Here is a 20,053-nt window from a genome sequence, read left to right as displayed (position 1 = left end):
GCAACACTGACTACACCTTACCTGTTTTTAAACCATACGTTGTTCCCTTGTTCTATCTATTAGGACAACAGCTTCTTGGTATATGTAGAGGTTTCACATGAGCAAAGTTAAATGTTCTGAGATTCCAATTCTTCTTCAATGTTCTCCATAATCTATTATGATCCACATAATCAAATGCCTTTGCATAAGCAATAAAACACAAGTCAACGTCTTTCTGGTATTCTCTGTGTTCAGCCAAGAGCCATCTGACATAGGCAATGATATGTCTATAATTTATTATATGTATTTATATATATATTTGACTTATATTTAAAATAAAGAAAGAAAGAAAAGAAGAAAGAAAGAGAAGGTAGGGAGGGGGAGGGGGGCAGAGAGAGAGAGGAGGGAAACAGACCTGTACTGAGAAAAGCTGAGTTATTCTAAGGAATTGCATTGAAACAATTTAAATTCTAGAGAAAAAAGACAGAGTCATTAGATCTTTGAGTCATAAATGAGAACTATGAAGCTATACCTGGTTCCCATTTTGTGCTGGCTTCTAGGAAATTCGACCAGAGTAGTTCAACGTTTTTCTTGATAGCATCTTACAGACTCTGTGGTTGTTTGGATTTTATTCTATTTGTGTTTACAGGGTCTTATTTCATTGTAGTCTAAGTTGCCCCAATACTTTGTAAGGATGAAAAACCAAGGAGAGTAAACAAAACCATACAAATATAGATGAACAAATGGAGGGGAATTTGGTTCCTCCACCGGCTCTGAGTGGGGGCGAGGGCCATCTGTGAAGAGGCCCTCCTGACCCTCCTGGGGGAGCCCGTGGCCACCAGGTGGCACCACCAGCCATCTCTAGTGCAGCGATTTGACCTGAAAGTGTTTCCAAACTCAAAGTCATTACTGTCCAGTTATAAGTGACACAGCTGATCCTCCAGGGAGATTTCAGAGGCTGGAAATCACATGCCAAGTGACTGCCTGTCTTTTCAGTCCACTGTTTTTTTTTGGCAGTTTGCCACATTCAGAGTGGCTCTGACTCAAGTGCCCCGGTCTTGGGTCTAGGGATGGGACAAGGCTGAGCTCTGGGAGCAAGGTGCCCTCAGTTTAGAGGATCAGTGTTTTTCAGGGGGGATGGGCACCCCCGGCCAGAGTTGTTGGAACAACTTGTGCAACTCCTGCAGGCAGAGGGAGTGTTAAGGCAAGGTGTGAGGAAGAGCCTTCTAGAGACTTCTGTATGAGACGAATGAATTACCCCCTTTCGTGAATGGACAAGTAGATAGACGAGAGTTACCATTACAGCTAAGATGGAAATTCTGAATGAAGAAGACCTCTGTGTTGATGTGGACGTTCACAAGTTTGTCTTGGTTATTCATTCAGAGAAATCACATCCTCTACAGCTATTTTGTAACCAGACTTCTGTGCCCATGATTAGAAAAAGAAATCTTCAGTAAGACTTAGAGGGAAATAATTATGTAAAATCTGTAAATATGTGTTCCTGACCCTTCACGATGCCGTTTGTTATAGTAATTTGGCATGATAAGAGCTTCAAGCTGCAAATCCGTTTATTCACGTCGATGTCCTCTGTTACTTTCTCAAGCCTCTGTAGCGCCTGGTCAACTATTTCCAGAGAACTAAGGAAAAGTGGAGGGCGCTGAGGCCGCCTAATGGGTGTGTCCTTCAAAGGCAGTGTCTCTCTGGCAGTTCAGATCCACCAGTGGCTCAGAGGGAGGAAGACGGGCAATCTCGTCCTGAGCAATTTACAGCCTCAGAAATCTGCTGGGGGTCCACCAGGAGTCAGTTCCCACTCGAGGGCAATGAGAGGGAGAAGGGAAATGGAAACTCTGCCCCTCCCAAGTCAGCTTCTCAGCTTACCCCGTGTTCTCCTGATACCATGCTGGTCATGGACAGTGTCCTGAGGCCCCACAGAGAGCAACTCTCTGAGGTTAGCTTATTTGTGTTTAAAAGCCTCTATTCAATATTTTTACCTGAGAAATTCTAGAACTTACTCTTTGACAGGAAATCCACTTGCAATGAAGATCCCAGCATTTCTTCTGAATGATTTGGGGTTGAAGACAGCAGCCCTGGACACAAGTGCCTCCTTGACAAAAACAAGAATCGGGTCTCACCTGAGAACACAGTAGAAGATGCAGAGAGGCCCACAGACTGCTGGGAGCTCACCCTCCATCTAAGGGCACTCAGGGAGTCCGCCAGCATCAGTACCCCATTATAGCAACCCCACCTTCCACCTTCACAGAAGCCTGGACATGTCTTCTCCCTGCTTGTGTCAAGCAGTTAGGACCATCCATGATAGGAAGCAGAGCCCAACTTCTCAAAGTGTTTGTTCAGCATGCAGATTGGGCAGGTAGGATACAGCTTGAGAAAGGATACAGCCCTGGCACACATCTTTCTTGATTTTAAACCATGCAGTGTTTCCCTGTTTTGTTGGATAACAGCTTCTTGGTGTAGGTATAGGTTTGATGTGAGCATGAATTAATGTTCGGAGATCTCCTCTCAATGTTAATCATCGTTTGTTATGACTCACCTAGTCAAATACATTTGCATAGTCAATAAGATCCAAATAGCCATTCTTCTGGTATTCCTTGCTTTCTGTCAAGATGCATCTGACACCAGCAGTGGTGTCTGAACAAATACTTTGAGAAGCTGGGCTCCATGAAGAAAAACGTGGCATCAGGCTAAGAGGAAGTCTCATCAACAACCTGTGTAATGCAAATGACACAACCTTGCTGGTTCAAAGGGAAAAAAAGATATGAAATGCTTGCTGTGAAAGACTGACAGACTTCAACATGGATTACATCTCAACATCAAGAAAACAAAACTCCTCACCACTGGGCCTATAGGCAACATCATGATATGTGAAGAAAAGATTGAAATTGTCAATGATTTCATCTTACTTGGATCCACAACCAACACCATTGGCAAGAAGTCAAAAGATGTATTGTGTTGGAAAAGTCTGCTGTCAGGCACCTCTCCAAATTACTGAAGAGCAATGATGCTCTTTGCAGACTGCATTAGGCCATGGTCTTTGCAATCACTTGCTATGCATCTGAGAGCTGGACATTGAATAAAGATGAGTGAAGAAAACGTGATGTTTTTGATCTGTGGGGTGGGAGAAGAATACTGACTATCCCATGAACTGCCAAAAGAACAATCAGATATGTCTTGGAGGAGATGCAGCCAGAGTATTCCTTAGAGGCAACGATTACCAAGCTTTGTCTCACATATCTTGGGTATGCTGCTAGAAAGGGGTATTCATTGGAAAAGGATATCATGTTAGGATAAGTGGAAAGTCAGCAAAAGAGAGGAATACTCCCAATGAGACGGACTGATAGTACTGCAGCCTCAGGTTCAAGAATGTCAGAGACGATGAGGATGGCACCGTATAGCAGCAAATTCAGATCTGTTACCCATGGGGTCTCTACATAACAGCAAATAACAGCAACAATAGAGAGACCCACAATGAGATGGACTCACATAGTGATTGTAACAAGCATTTCAAAGGTGGGCAGGATACAGCAAGGTTGTAATCAACTCACTGACACTCAAAAACAATGATGATTACTCTAGGGCTTGTTGGTCAGTTAGGGACAAAACTGAAACATTAGATTTTTAAAGCTGATACTCGGAGATGTGTAGAGAAAGTCTAGGCAGAATATGAGGATCTTATTTTTAAAAGAGACAAGGAATTGATAGAATAGAGACCAGACTAAGGAACTTATTAGCATGGTCCAGGGACAACAGTCAGGCCAAGGAGACAAAATTGGGGTCCATTCTCTCCTAATGCCTTGGAGTCAAAACCAATTCATTGGTTTCCTGCCACCGTAAATCGCATCTGGTAAATTTGAAACACCAGAGAGGTGTGGCTTTTGAGTTAGCAGCACAACACCCCATGGCCACACGGTTAGAGCTCCTTTAGAGCCCATTGTTGTTAGGTGCTGTCAAGTTGAATATGACCTGTAGTGATCCTACAAACAACAGACCTGAAGCCAGTCCTGTGCCATCCTCACACTTTCTGACACACTAGAGTTAATTGTAGTAGTCACTGTGTCAAACCACCTAGTTGAGGGTATTCCTCTCCTTTGCTGAACCTCTGCCCTTCTGAGCATCATGTCCCTCTCCAAGGAAAAGCCCCTCTTAGCAACATGTCTAGAGTATGTGAGGTGAAGCTTTATCATCTTTACCTCCAAAGAGCACTCTGGCTGCACCTTCTCCATGACATATTTGTTTGTTCTTTGGGGAGTCCATGAGATGTTCAGGACTCTTCTCCAAGACCACAGCTCAAAGGAATCAATTCTTCTACCATCATTATTCATTTCCCAGCTCTCAGGTGCAGAGTAAGTGTTCGGAAAGACCCTGACATGACAGACACAATATAGTCCTCAAACGGAATCATTTTTCCTCAATAATTTGGAGGAGTTTCTAACTGCAGACTTTCTCAATGCAATACATCTCCTTATTTCTTGACTGCTGGTAGCAAGGGAAATTGTGGATCCAAGTAAGATGAAGTTGGTTGAATTTCAATCTTTTCTCCATCAATCATGATGCTACCAAATCAGACCAGTGGTAAGAATCTTTGTTTTGACGCTAAGATGCAATCCATATTGCAAGCTGTATTCTTTGCTCTTCTGTAACAAGTGCTTCAAGTCCTCCTCGTTTTCAGCAAGCAAGGTTGTGTCATCTGCCTAAAACAGATTACTGATGAGTCTTCTGATCCTTCATAAAGGCTGGTGGCTGGGCCTTTGTGATTAAAAGCTGTGTCCTGTGGGCCTGGTATGAAGGCTGATTTGCCATTAGGGTTACAAACTAAATTGTCAATTTGTTGTGTTTGTGGAGAATATTGTTCTAATTAGTACAGCACTTGTCTGTCAGTTTGCTGTACTGAGATAGCTTTCAGTAACACAGAAACCCATAAGTTATCTCACAAGTGTTCAAATGACACAAGGATTACTCATGGCAGACAGGTTTTAGTAGAGTTCCCAGATTAAGATTGCAGGATTGGCCATCTACTTCCTAAATAACATGCCTCTGAAAATTATATGAATAGTACAGGAATGCAGTACATTACATGACAAAAAAATAGGGCTAAGATCTAAATAGGGCTAAGATCTAGATTTCCAACATTATCGGGCCTAGCCCAGGAAAGAAATAATTTGAGACAATCTCAATGTCTTTTTAATTAAAAATTTATTGAGTACCTACAATATGTCAGCGTCCAGCTCAAGAATAAGACTCCCAGATGAGGAAATGCTGGTGAAAGAGGCAGCCCTGGGCAATGTGAACAGGTAAGCGTTTGACTGCTAACTGAAAGGCTGGCGGTATACCCGGAGGTGTCTTGGGAGAAAGACATGGTGATCAAGTTCCTGGTGACACCGCCTTGAAAACCCATGGCACAATTCTATTCTGGCTAGAAATGAAGTCAGAGCCTGTGACTCCCTCTCCAGAGAGAGACTGCCATTTCTGGTCACATCTCAGGACGGCTGAAAGTGGCCTGTAGTGAGTGTGCCTGCCTTCTTTTTGAATAGTGTTTCCAATGTCTACAGAGGTCACTTAGGTTGGTAGATTGGACTCGGGGGGAGGAAGGTCACCGAGAAAGGGTGGGGCTTGGTTGCATCAGGGTTACATGCGAGTGTATAAAGCATTCTAGGGGTGCATGCAGTACTCTGGGGGGCGTGCTGATGAAAGATGAAGACGGGCCATCACTTGGCAGCTGGTCGACTTGATTTTTGCCTCGTTGACTTATGCTACCCCATGGATGGCAAAAAAAAACAGGTAAGTCTGTCTTGAAGGAAGTACAACTAGAGGTGCTCTTCAGAGGTGAGGACAGCGAAACGTCATCTCACACATTTTGGGCATGTTGTCAGGAGGGGCCAGGCCTTGGAAAAAAGACATCATGTTGGGAAAGGCAGAGGGTTAAAGAGAAGACCTCAACAAGATGGACTGGCAGAGTGACTGTAACAATAGGCTGGAGATGGGGCGATGGTGAGGACGGCACCGGACAGGGCAAGGTTCACGGGGTCGCTATGAGTTGTAGTCGACTTGACGGCACCTAACACCAGCAACAACCCTGTCGAGCTGTTGCTCCTCACCAAGAGGAGGGCTGGGCCTGTCACTTTTCGTCGCCTCTCCAAGGTTAGCGTGTTCCTTTTTATCACCAGTCACTGATGGTGAGTCACACTTCCAGGCAAGAGCCGGGCTGCTGGTGACATGGGAGGAACCAGCTCTGCAGAAAGACAGCCCTGTGCTCCGTGACTCTGTAATTGGCACTTGAGCTGGGGTCCCTCTTCATGTCACTGTGCCCCTCGGAAGCATCGGGGTGCAGAGCTGGATTCTTTGGTGTAAATCCTGAATAAACCTCAGGCAGCCATCCAGAGGTGTCCCTGGGTGGTGCAAATGGTTCATCTCTTGGCTGCTAACTGAAAGATCAGAGATGCACATTGACCCAGAGATGCTGCTAAAGAAAAGTCTAGTTAACTGCTTCCAAGAAATCCGCCGCCAAAAACCCCAGAGAGCACAGTTCTCTGAAACACGAATTGGAATCCACTTGATGGCAAATATTTCTTTTAAAAAGTAATATAAAGCAGAAATTGGCAAGCTACAATCTTTGGGCCAATCTGGCCCACCATGTATTTATGCTAATACATCTTCATTGTAACACAGGCTCTCTCATTCATTTTGATAGTCTTTAGGGCCATTCTCATGTCACTATGGCAGAATATTTGCAACAGAACTTATGTCTAATGAAGAGGCCCTAAAATATTTAATATTTAGCCCTTTTCAGAAATACATATACCTCATTCCTCGTCTAGAGCTGTGAGACCATGGTTTTACTTATTTAAACTGGAGGCAGAGTATTACAATTAGGGATCTTGGAGAATCTCGGATGTGCTGGGCAGAATCTAAGGCAAAGACTCAGTGAGTCATGTGGAAAGGAGTCAGGCTTGCCTGAGTTGGTGCGGGAACCTCCAGGAAGGTGAAAACTTGACCACAAGTACTTAGGGGACAGGTGGAGCCCAAGCCTGAGAGGTCCAGAGGCGTCTTGGAAAGCTCAGCACTGCCCCTACTGGCAGCACTTGGTATTGCTGAGTTGCAATTGTAAACACAGTCTTCATGGGGTGAGGGAGGGAGGCGAGATTTAAACACCATTCCAGGACAGGCAGGTAAAACCACACTTGGGCTGAGGCTCTGGCTTTAATTAAGGTTCCTGTACTCGTGGAAATTCAGTAGGGCAAACAGGCTTGTTTGGGAAAGCAAAATTTGACATTTTGGGAGTTGCATTTATTATTTTGCAATCCAAATACCAATTAATATGTTATGTAGTACTTAAAAAACAAAACAAATACAAAAGGTGATGGTGGACAGCACATGCTTGGGTTTCTGAGGCTGTAAGTCGCACAGGTGGAAGCTGCCCACCTTCCTCCCACAAAGCTGCTGGTGGCTTCACACCACCAGAGGGCGTAGCACAACTGCACAGACTAAGCCCCTGGAGGCCCCTGAACAACCCTTAGATTGAAACAGCCCTTGATATTTAAAATAAAAAGTGGTACAATACCCTTTCCAGCATGGCCAGTATCCTATCATTCTATTAACTCCAATTCTTCCCAGTGACCTCTTAAAATTCAGATAGTGTGGTGGTCTTCTGCAGCAAATACACCATTGAAAAAGTACATGCAAATCTAGGTAATGGAATCAAATCAGATTTCCATGGACTACGAGTTTGTTCCTGATGTCCCTTCCTTGTAAAGCGTAACAGCCATCCTTAGTTGAGGGGAATTCAGATTTGGGGGGCTTTGAAGTGAGGTTACTGCCCTCTGGTGTAGAATATTTAGGGCTCCTGGGTGGTGTGGACTGTTACCATGTTCAGCTGGTCTACCTGGAGGCACGCTGGAAGAAAGGCTGAAAAAGTCAGCCACTGACAACTCCATGCAGCATTAACTAAAGAAGTCAAGTTCACTGCCATCGACTTGCAACTCAGCCATAGCTGACCCTTCAGTAGATTTTCAGAGGCTGTAAATCACATAGGAAATGGCCCATCTTTCTCTCGTGGGGCAGTTGGGGGATTCGAACTGCTTGCTTTTGGGTTGGTACCTCATCCCCTTACCTACTAGGCCACCAGAGCTCTTTCTATACAGCATGTTGTTGTTGTTATTGTATGCCTTCAAGTCAAACTGACACATAAGTGACTCGCCAGCAGTAAATCCCGGGAGGAAATTGCCCATCCTTCTCCCAAGGAGCAGCTGGTGGCTTTGAACCACATGCCTTTGGTATTACAACACAGCTTCTTACCAGTAGGCCACCAGAGCTCCTTCAATTCGGTACTATAGTTGTTGTTATGTGCGGCAGTCGAGTCGCCTGTGACTCATAGAGACCCTATGTACAACATCTAATAAATCTTTTTTGCTGTCTTATCAAGCTGGCTTTCCCCGCAAGACCTGAAAGTAGTTGTAGGGTCACTATTTGCTGATCCTGCCAATATACATATAGAGTCCAGTGATATTGTCTTGCTACACACTAATCTTTAATACAAATAACTCATCTTTCTAGAATTTTGGCTTTAATTCATTTTCCTTTACAGCATGAAAAATGCCTAACTCAGCATTAGTTGACCAGACTCTCTATTCATTTAAAATACTTAAAACCTGCATTAAAATGTAAAAAGTGCACTAGACCATATCCCCGACGGAGCTGAGTATTAAAAAAAAATATATATGTATTTTATAACTCAAAGTTGTTGAGATTTATTTCATAAAAATGCCAGTATTCTCCCACCAGATCCCTAGAGATACAATGCTGCTCGCCTAAGGCTGGGTAGACGGCATGTGGGCCCAGGATCCTTCTGAAACAAGACTGAGTTCTAAGCTGACGTGTGGAAGGAAGCAGGGCCTAGAAGTGCCACAGTGCTGGCCGGGGCCGGTGGTCGAAGCTGTGTCTGAGTCTGGTGCAAATGCAGGGTGCTCAGATGTAGAATTCCTCCATCTCGCTGTCCCCAGGGCCTGTCTGGGAGGTATCTCTGCTGGTTGGCTGGACTCTGTGGTGGTCACTAGGGGGTCCCTGGGATGACTCTGTGAGTGAGGAGACGCTGGTGGCCGAGGACACAGCGACAGATGTTGCTGAGGAGCTGGGAGATCCTTTGGCGAAGGAAGCTGGGTTGGGTCCCAGGGCTGGCGTGCTCCCAGCAGGCAGTGGCCCGTCCCTGGAGTCCTTGTGTGGTGGCCAGTGGCTGGCATCTGAGACCGCGGGGAGGCCTGTCTCCACACTGCTGCAGAACCTACTGGGAGCAGAGTAGGCTGAGACCACGGACAGGTCAGAGGAGGACAGCCTCAGGCCCGTGTCCACATCAGTCTCCTGGGCCCCCTCTAAGTCGTCAATGGAAAGGAGCTGGCCCTGCCTCCACACTGTAGCCCGGTGTCCTGGGGGGTCTGTGCCTGAGGACCACGGTGGTGATCTGGCCAAGGAGGCTAGGGAGGGGCCTCCTGTGGGCAGACAAAACAAGGACTTGCTTCTTGGGAAAGAGCAGGGGTGGGTGGGAGGGCTGGCAAATTCCCGCTGGTCCCCGTTAGGCAGGCCCACGGGGCCGAGCTCTGGGTATGAGGTGTCTGGCAGGGGCTGAGGGCTGCGGCGGGGGGCCTGGTTCGGTGCTGTGCCACTCGGGGAGGGGATGGAGGGAGGCCGCTTCTCGGAGGAGTGGTGCACTCTGCTGGGCCTGGAGAACCTCCTGTGTACCTTCTGTGCCTGCCAGAGAGAAGACATGCTGTTAGTGCAAGCTCCGCTCGCCTGAGAAACTCCTTCTGTTCCCCTGGGGTCCAGGGAGTTGAGGTGATCCACGCAGGACATCTGCTGTTGGATGACCACCAGAGAGGTGCAGCCCTGGAGTAAGCAGCTCAAGTCCCTACACATCGCATCACCAGAGGTCCCTAGAGAAAGACAAGGAAAGGCAAAAATGTACAAACTAAAGGTTATTAGTGGTTATGGGAGCACGGGCGTGGGGGAGGAAGGTACGTTAGTGGTGGTGGAAAATCCCACTGATTAAAAGCTTCACAGCTGATTCATGTAGCTGTTGATGCTGGCAGGGTCTCCTGTGGTTTAGCTGTTGAGTTGGAACCCATCGCTGGCCTTCCAGCCAGGATTCGGAGGCGGTACATGGCACGGGAGGCAGGGATTCCAGCACTCGGGATTTCACTTCCAGGAGCCCTGAGAAGAGGTAAAAGCCCCAAACTCAAGAGAGATAAAGCCAGGGATAGGGGACGGTCAGAAAACCAATGAAAGTCACTGTGATGGAGAGAAATTGGAACATTCCGACATCATAGGGCTCCCTGACATCATGGCTGCCAAAGCACGCATCTAGGCTCGTGCAACCAGGGTGCTCCTTAGAGGCAAGACGGGGAAACGTCGTCTCGGAAAAAGCCATCATGCCTGGAAAAGTAGAGTCAGCAAAAGAGAGGAAGCCCCTCAGCGAGGTGGACTGGCACAGTGCCTGCAAGAGCGGGGCTGAGCATGGTGGAGGGTGAGGGTGGCACGAGGTAGGACACAGTTTCTAGCTCTTGTTCATAGAGGCTGTCATTGACCTGATGATTTCTAACCACCACCACAAGCTAGGAACCACCGCTTGAGGCTGACCTTCCGATTGTCTCTCACGTCTGACTCTATTTATCTTGTGTCTGGGGCATGAAACGACTTTTCTGGCTATAGGAAGTGATAGTCTTCATGGTTATATACCCCGTTTTTATAACTATATACTCTTTGAAATGTCAAGAAACACATTTTTGTCTTATTCTCTGTGAACTCACAATCTTCTGGTTCTAAAATGATTTTATTCTGAAAATGATGAAAACCAAGGCCCAGGCTACCATGTCCATGTGCTTGGTTTTTTTTCCCCCTGAGAAAACTTGTGGGGGAAATTAAGCCCAGCCCAGATCTAAACCTGACCCCAATCCACTGTGGAGGTGTTCATTCTGGTGCCCAGTGACCCCACTGGTCAGAGCGGAGCTACTCCATAGGGTTTCCACAGCTATTATCTTCATGGAAGGAATAGGAAGATGCATTGTCAACCCAAAGGTAAGTGGTTCAAACCCACTGCCTGCCTCTGAAAGCCCACTGGAGGGTCAGCTATGAGTCAGTTTCAATTGGACAGCATATAACCACTTTTACGGGAGCAGACGGTCACATCTTGCACGGGTTGAACCGCTGATGATTCCATTCGTAGCTCAGCCCTTTAACCACTGCCCTCCGGAGCTCCCAGGCCTTTGTCTTACCCCTGCTGTGTTAATTCAATTAGCATCCACTTCCATCCCTCTTGTTGAAACCCATTCTGACTACAGTCTACAGAGCCTGCCCCCTCAATTAACCTTCTTCTGGAAAATGGACTCGGACAATGGAAATAGCAGACAGCTCCATTATCATGTTCCCCTATGAATGAGCTCTACATCGTTTTCACCTACAAATCAGTTTGTGGCATAAATCTTGCTTTTCAGGATTGGGTCTTTGTTAGTTCCAGCCATTCCTTCCTATGGTTTAAATAAGTCTGCTTTTTGCAATATTACCCACTTAAAACTGCTAAGAGCACACTATATGCAATACAGCTTCTGAAAGCTGCAGCCTGTTTAAGGTGGAAACCTGCCAGGAAAGGAAAATGTAACCATTTCCCACTGAATGAGTGACAGAAAAGTGGTAAAATGGCATCCTATAAAAAATGGAAGATTTACAAGATCAGGAAAAATAGGACAGTCCTGTGATGTCCTCACAGGTTTGCTGTATTTGTGTGTCCCAGATACACAAGGCCCTATGTCAGAAGAGATCAACTAACTGACCACAGAACACAGACCCAGGCTGACCAAGAGCCCTGCCCAGTCTTCATCAGGGTCCTGTGCATCGCTCAGTACGTGAAGAGAGCTTTCAGTAACAATATCTCTGTTCAGCAAACAGGATTCGGGTCAGCACCTCACCTCAAGGTTTCCTGGGTTAATGAGAAGCAAGTGCCAGGAATACACCAGGGGGAATTCACCTTACTGCTTCCGCACAAGGGAGCTCTAGTGGCCCTAGTGGGGAGGGAATCGTACTGCTGACCCAATGCCCACGTCTCTGGCAGTCTGAATCCATCAGCACCTCCTAGGAAGAAGAAAGACGGGCAACAGACGATTAGCTAGCATCTCCAACTTGAGGGCAATGAGTTGAAACTTTCAGTTTTTGAGCTTCCGCACAGCAGTAAGCATTAGGCTCCTAGATGCTTTCAGAGCAGAAATCTGCGAGGGCTTCCTTGTAAGGTAAAAAGTTAGTAAAAACATAATGCAAGTACTATTATTAAGATGCAGGTGCAGAAATGGAAGGGCATGAAGAGATGTGATACTCAGCAAATGTATCATCTAAGTTTGTTCACCAAAGACAAGATGGGACCAAGTACCTTTGCATAATCTAAATGGGGCCTGCATTGTTGTAGGTGTCTTTTCAGCAATCCTAACAAACTGGCATGTGGTCAGCTGGCCGTTTGCCTGAGGAAGTAATTGCAACTTGAGGATACTAGAGCCAGAGAGGTTGTCTCGGCCTGGGATGGGCCCATTCTGCATTGCAGAGGACAAGGGGTTGGACTCGATCCCTATTTCTTTGGGATCTGGGTGGTTCAGAGTAAATGGGACCCTGTGGGTGAGAGAGGGTACCTAGGCCCGTCACAGCTCATTAGCTGGCTCCCTGGGCCTTTTAAGGCTTGACCTGCCCTGGCTGGGGGTGAGCTACTCTTCCATTTGTTATCCAGACAAGGTCTATGCACATCAGTTGGCTGAAATCCTGAAGTATCAATGTAGATTTCTAATGTCCTCCAATGTAGCTCTGACTCTCACGGGCGGGGGGGGGGAAGGGGGGGATTAAAAAACATCTTTAAAAAAATTCAATTCATTAAAGTTACCAACATCAAGCCCAATTTTACCCTGAAACTGTTTGACTGGAGTTTAATAAATATATTTTATTAATAAATTTGCACATGCTAAGATATTAAATGACATTGGTAGTTTAATTTTCTTAAACATTTTAAACTGTGTTTATTCATTTCCAGTCCTCATTTTCTTAAGTTGTGCAGTTGTCTGATTCAGAAACAAAACGCTTCAAGTCCTTACATGATGAAATCTAATCAATTATACCGATAAACACAGTGCATATTAAATTCTCTTCGGTATTCCCATGTCACACACCTAGGAAAGCTTCCCTCTTAAATCTCTCAATTTAAAACTGCAAATCTCCATCAACTGGGTTCACAAGATTGACCTTTTTTTTACCTCTACCAGGCCAAATTCTATAAAATACAGTGCATTCCTAAAACAACAAACATGAACAAAGTCTTTCTGAACTTAACATAAAACTCATTCCTATGGTGCGTTTTGTTTACTTATTTTTATACGCAGTTCTGGATTTCCCTGGGGTTCAACATTAGCAACCACTGCTATCTGAGCCCCGTGGAGTCTGTTCTGACTCAGGGAGCCCCTGCGTGTAGAGCAGGTCTGCTCTTAAAAGTTTTCAAGGACATGAACTTTTGGAAGAAGACTGCCAAGCCTGACTCCCAAGTAGTTTCTGGAAGAGTTAGAATTACTAATCTTTTGGTTAATAGCTCAGCCCTTAGCCACCTGCACCACTCCTGGGAGTCATAAGCATCTGAACAAATGCTGTTTTTGTTGTTGGTAGGTGCCACTGCGTTGACGACAGCTCATAATGACTCTATGAACCACAGATCTGCACCTAGCCCTAGCGTGTGCCGGCCTCACCATCTGCATCATGCTCCTGTCCACTGCTACAGTCACTCTGTCAATCCATGTGGCTGAGAATCTTCTCTTTCATAGCCCTTTTATCTTTCCCAGTTTGATGCCTTTCCCCCAGGACTTGGCTGTCCTGCCAACAGGTCCAGACTTCGAGGTAAAGTTTCCCCATCCTTGCCTCTAAGGAGGCCTTCCTTCAAGATAGATCTCTCTGTCCTTCTGGCAGTCCATGCTGCTGGTATGTACTGTTGAGTCAGGACCGACTCATAGCTGACACTCCAGAGGGCTTTCAGAGGCATTAAATCACATGGGAGGAAACCGTGCCTTTAGGTGGGCAGTGCAACTCCTTTCCACGAAGACACCAGAGCTCCCTTTTAGAGTCGACAGGATGTCAACATCACAGTTCAAAGCATCAATTCTTCTTTGGTCTTCTTTACTCACTGTCCAACCTTCAGATGCTTAACCTTGGGAATCCCAAGAAAGATAGCATGGTGTCAATGAAACGAAACAGGGGCTGCCACCCAGCCGACTGAGGTGCATGCAGACAGATTTGTGCCAGGAGTTGAGATCTGGAGCTTAGGAAAAATATCTTGCAACACAGAGGGAGGGATGAGTGGGGCCTCTTTCAAGCAACAGTATCAGAGATTCTGGGGCTTAAAGGAAGAAGCTGATCACATGGCCTATATCCTTGGATTTAAATCACATGGTTACCTAAGTCTACCTTACTGATGGACTTTTGCAAGCCCCTCTCAGATCTCACCATTTCTAAATTAGCTCTGCTTTTAATACAGGACTCTTAAGACTTTTGGATTTTACCAATTGGATTTTGCACAGTCCCTCTGATAAGCAGGGGTTCTTGGGAAATGGGAGAGAGAGGTGAGCTGAACCTAGAAGGCTTCAAAGACACCGTGCAAATCGGATATTAAAGAAGCCACCAGAGCAATCTCCTCCTGTGCAAATCACAGCCTCCAAAAACTGGCCAGAGGGTCAGCAGTATTTTTAAAACACAAAAAAGGAACTCTGGGAGTGTAGTGTGTTTCATGTTGTGCGGCGAATGGAGACGTTTGAATCCATCAGCGGTTCCTCAGAAGGCAGACAGGCAGTCCCTTTCATTAGATTTACAGCCTTGGGGACCCGGGGAGAGCTGCTGTGAGTTGGAATCAACTTGCTGGCAGTGGTTGGGGCCACCCCGACCCCGCCCAGTCACACAAAACCAGCTGGAAAGCTGGAGAGAAGAGGTTTAGGAAAAACGGCAGAGGCAGCCCAGCCGCTTCCACACAGCCAGCACCAGCCTCACTCTTCTGAAGCCCCATGAAGCATCAGCTAGGAGTCAGTTCAGACTTGACGGCAGTGAATCTGAGTTTTTACTTTTGAGTGCTGAATAGCAGTAGGAGGGTATCTTAACCCTTCCTTTAATTATGACTTTAAAAAAAACCCCACACCCAACCCAATGCTGTTGAGTTAATTTCAACTCACAAGGCCCCGTGTGTGACAGGGAAGAACTAGCACTAGAGATACTTCCTGCCTGGAATCTTTAAGGATCTGGGTCACCAGGCCTTTTGTCCAGGAGGCCGCACAAACCAGATCACAGGTTCCTATCAGGCTTACTCTCAAAGGCTAAATTATATTTCCTGTATAAACACATTTGTCTTTTAAAGCGGAAAAAGGGGAAACTTTTTAAAAACAAATTGTACTTACATGAAAGCTAGGGACTGTGAATCCTAGTTTCTTAGATCATGGGAGGACGTGAACAGGTGGTTGGTAGCCTAACAATGGAGGTGGGACTTTAGCTTTGTGGTTCTACGTATTTTCTGTTTCAGAAAAACAGTTCAGTTTTCTTTTTTTAGTTCCAAGGGAGAAAAATCTACTTAGAATTTCTTACAACAAATATTTTCAGATAAGTACTCTAATAAGATCAACTTATAAGCCTGATTTTAAAAATCCTGTGCATATTTTCTTTATGTGGACTGTCAGGAGAACAAACAGGTCTGTCCTGGAGAGGGTGAAACCAAGCTGCTCCCTGGAGGCAAGGATTTTGAAGCTCCGCCTCACAGAATTTGGGTATGTGGCCAGGAAGGAGGGATCAGTCTTTAGAGAGGGATATCATGCTTGGAAGGGTGGAGGGACAGAGCAGGAGGGAAAGACCCAGGATGAGATGGATTGATTCAGTGACTGGAGAAATGGGGGTAGATCTGTCAGAGGCGATGAGATTGGCTCAGGATAGGGCAGGGTTGAGAGCTAATAAACATAGGATCACTATGAGTTACAGGTGACTCGCTGGTATATAACAACATCACAATAACACACTGTGCAAAAGTAGACTGAGTATAATTGAAAGCAAACATGGTGCTTCTTCCAAAAGAGGTTTATATACTTGTTTCCAGACTTGTTTGATCTTAGTTCAAAAGACCTTAGCATGTGTTAGATTATTATCACTTCACTGAAAAATAAAACAAAAACAAAAAAAAGTCCACTGCTGTGGAGTTGGTCCTGACGCTCAGTGACCCTCTACCAGGTTTCTGAGGCTCTGCATCTGCACTGGAGAAGATGGCCCATCTTTCTCCAGTGGAGTCACTGGTGGATTTGAACTGTTGACCTTTCTGTTAACAGCCCAACATGTTACTACTACATCACCAGGGCTCCTTAATGAAAGTAAGCAAAAAACCTTAGACTCTGAAGTTTTAATAAATAGAATCAGTATTCTCATGTAACAATTTTACAAAATCAAGGTGACGCCTTTGCCTCCGCCCCCAATACCACATTTGAACATTCTCTAACCTAAGCTCCACTGCTGTTGAGTTGATGGTAACTCGTAGCAACCCTTCTACTGGGGTTCCAGGGTTATAATCTTTACAGGGGGAGATGCCCATCTCTTCCCTCACAGCAGCTGCTGGATCTAAACCACTGGTCTAAGGCCCAACGCACCACAACTCTGGAGTGCCTTTAGATTTGACAGTCATGTCCACTGTTAACTGTCTCCTCTTGTTAGAACGTCAATTTGACAAGGGCAGGAATTTTTGTATGCTATTCACAGACAGCATATTTGGAGCACAAAAGGATGTAGAGAGTAGGCCCTCCATACTTTGGTGTGACAAAGGATCATTTTAGGCACGCCATAAATTCCACAATCTAACCATTGCAGGGAGTGCTGGTGGCTTAGTAGTAAGGAGATGTGTTGCCCACTCAAAGGCACTCGGTTCAAATCTACCAGCTGCTCCTTGGGAGAGAGATGGGCAATTTCTTCTTGTGCAATTTATTGCTTCTGCAACCCCCTGGAAGGTCAGAGATGGGTTGGTTCCAAGTTAACAGTACATAATAATAACAAATGATTACAGGTCTGTGTAAGGATTTATCACTTTAGCAGAAGTAGATGCAAGATTTTTTTCTGTTTCCAAGTGTCCGTACGTGGCTCCGGTGCACAGCGGCAACCAGAAGGTCATGCAGGAGCAGGATCCAAGCAGCATGGACACCCAGGAGGCAGCCACACCATTCCCAAGCCACTGGCCAGTCTCTTTCAGGGTGAGGATACTCAAGTTTTTGACTCATGTTTCTACTTACAGACTTTTAAAAACCAACTCAAAGTGGACCAAGGACCTAGGACTAAAACCAAGGACTATAAACTTCATTAAAGAAAAGCTTGGAAGAATTCTAGAAGTCCTAATCCACAACATAAACAATCTTCAAAGCATCCTGAAAAATAGGATAAAATAGATGAATGGGCCCTTTTAAGAATCAAATCCCTATGCACATCCAAAAACTTATCCAACAGGGTAAAAAGGGAAGCCACAGACTAGAAAAAATATTTGGTAATGACATATCAGATAAGGAAGTTATATCTAGAAATTAGAAAATACTCGAACACCACAACAAGATAAAGGTAAACAACCCAACTGAAAAATGGGCACAGGATATGAACACACACTTCACCAAAAGAAGACATTCAGATGAAGAACAAACACATGAAGAAATGTTCAAAATCCCTAGCTCTAAGAGAAATGTAAATCAAAACAACTATGAGATACCATCTCACCCCAATAAGAATAGCAAAATTTAACAGAAGAGCAAGCAACAAATGCTGGCAAGGTTGTAGAGAAACTGGAACCCTTATTCACTGTTGGTGAGAGTGTAAAATGGTGTAACCTCTATGGAAGGCTGCATGGTGCTTTCTCAAAAAGTTGCAAATAGAAATACCATTTGACTCAGCAATTCCACTACTTGAAATATACACTAAAGAAACCATAAATGCCACCCAAGCAGATACATGCACACTCATGTTTATTGCTACTTTGTTTACAACAGCAAAGAGTTGGAAACAACTTAAGCGCCTATCAACAAGCAAATGGATAGAGAAGCTGTGATATATTCACACAATGGAATACTATGCTGCACTGAAAAACAAGGAACTCATAAAATATTACACAAAATGGGTGACCCTGGAGGATGTTATGCTGAGTGAAATATCTTGGTTACAAAAGGACAAATACTGCATAATGCTGCGGTTGTAAAGCAGGACTGATATCAGGATTGGGGGGGGAAACTAAGCGTGGATAAATAATGTATACTGCATTGAAACAGATGAAGGAGAGAACTGTTTAGGAGGAATATATGATTAGGTATTATTGTCATGACAGGAGTCCAGAATGAAGGCTGCGTAGTGGACTGGGCAGCGGGGGGAACTGTATAACAATGAAAGATTTTTTTTTTTTACTTTTCAAAGAAAAGAGCAAACTTGGGAGGAGAGGTGGGCAGGGAGGAAAGTGTGCAACAATGAATGAACGGAAATCCAAAGTCTCTGTAAACTTTCATTATAAATTAAACAAAAGTGCCTATAAGTGGATGCAATGCTAGAATACTTACTTGTTTAGGTTAAGACATTTGGAAGAGAGGTACCTGACTGACTAGAAGAGATTCACATCGTGCCCATTCCAAAGAAAGATGAAGAAGAATTTGAAACTTCTCAAATGAAATCATTAATGTTAATAAAATTATGTTGAAGACAGTTAAAATATGATTGGAAGATGCCAGAAATTCAAGCCAGATTCAGAAGATGTGGAATGAGGGACATCATTATTACTGCCAGATGGATCGTGGTGAAATGCAGAGAATACTATAAAGATGTCTACCAGGTTTTTAAAACCAGCAATGTGATGTAATTGACTATGTGGATCACAACAGATGATAAATATTATTACAAAGAAGAGTGTTAGGGCTGAATTGTGTCCCGCAAGTATATGAGTTATAAATCCTCGTTTCATGTCTGTGGTTATTACAATCCTATTTGGGAGAAGGCTTTCTTTATTATGTTAATGAGACGACAGTGTACGGTGTGTCTGGAGTCACTCTCTTCTGAAGTATAAATGAGATTTAACAAGCAAGTGGAGGAGACATGGGAAGAGGGAACTCAAGTTACAGGAAGATGGCACAGGAGCCGAAGCTCAGAAGAATAGGGACCTGCCCCCAGAGCCAACACAGAGAGAAAGCCTTTCCCTAGAGCGAGCCTCTTGGATTGGGCTTCTGGCTTCCTCAATTGTGAGAAAATAAATTTGTCTGTTAAAACCACCCACTGTGGTATTTCTGTTAGTGAAAGTCCTAGTAAACTAAGACAAATGGGAATTTCAGAACATTTAATTGTACTCATTTGGAACCTGTATAAGGGATCAAGAGGCAGTCTTTTGAGCAGAAAAACAAAATACTGCCCAATTAAAAAATAGAAAAGGTGTACAGCAAATTTATACCTTTTACTTAGCTTGAACAAATAATCCAAGAAACTGGACTCTGAAGAATGACATGGCATTGGGACTGGAGATAAAATACATAAACAAATGACAATCTTGCTTGCCAAAACTGAAGTTAACATGAACCACTTAGTAATGAAGGTCACCGACTACTGTCTTTGGTATGAATTACAGGTGAAGTTGAAGGAAATGAAAATCTTCTAGTGTCAACTAGACTGATAAGCAACATCATCATAAATTAAAAGGGAACAGGAGTTCTCAACTATTTAATTCTCCTTGAATCAAAGTCAGCATCTCTGGAATCAGTCATCAAGAAATCTAATTATATATTTCTGATCAAATGTGCTACAGAAAAATTTTTACAGTTTTAAAAAAACAAAGATGTTAGGCTGATGACAAAGGTGTGCCAGACACAAGTCAGTACAGTATTTTTAACTGTCTCATATGCAAGAGAAAGTTGGACAAGGAAAAGAGAGGATCAAGGGAGAATTGACCTATTGTAGTGTTAGAAACCTTGAAAATTGGCTTTTCTAACAACTGCATGAGCTTCAGTTGGGGGTATGGTCTCTAGTTACCTTAACT

The 20,053-nt window shown here is 44.6% G+C and overlaps 1 protein-coding gene across 1 annotated transcript in view; it reads right to left on the bottom strand.

Moving 5' to 3' along the window:
• Positions 1–8,955: 8,955 nt before the first annotated feature.
• The window catches only part of FAM124A (family with sequence similarity 124A), a 65,755-nt gene continuing 54,657 nt past the window's right edge, over positions 8,956–20,053 (bottom strand). Inside the window, exon 4 of the mRNA XM_006879604.1 lies at positions 8,956–9,732. Coding sequence (XP_006879666.1) covers positions 8,956–9,732 — 777 coding nt within the window. The remainder of the gene's footprint in view (positions 9,733–20,053) is intronic.

The sequence above is a fragment of the Elephantulus edwardii genome, unplaced genomic scaffold (genome assembly GCF_000299155.1).
Source record: "Elephantulus edwardii isolate Elephantulus edwardi_28Jun2011 unplaced genomic scaffold, EleEdw1.0 scaffold00004, whole genome shotgun sequence".
In the NCBI taxonomy this organism is placed as follows: domain Eukaryota; kingdom Metazoa; phylum Chordata; class Mammalia; order Macroscelidea; family Macroscelididae; genus Elephantulus; species Elephantulus edwardii.
The sequence above is the reverse complement of the archived record's forward strand: the minus strand, read 5'-3'. Positions and strand labels throughout refer to the sequence as shown.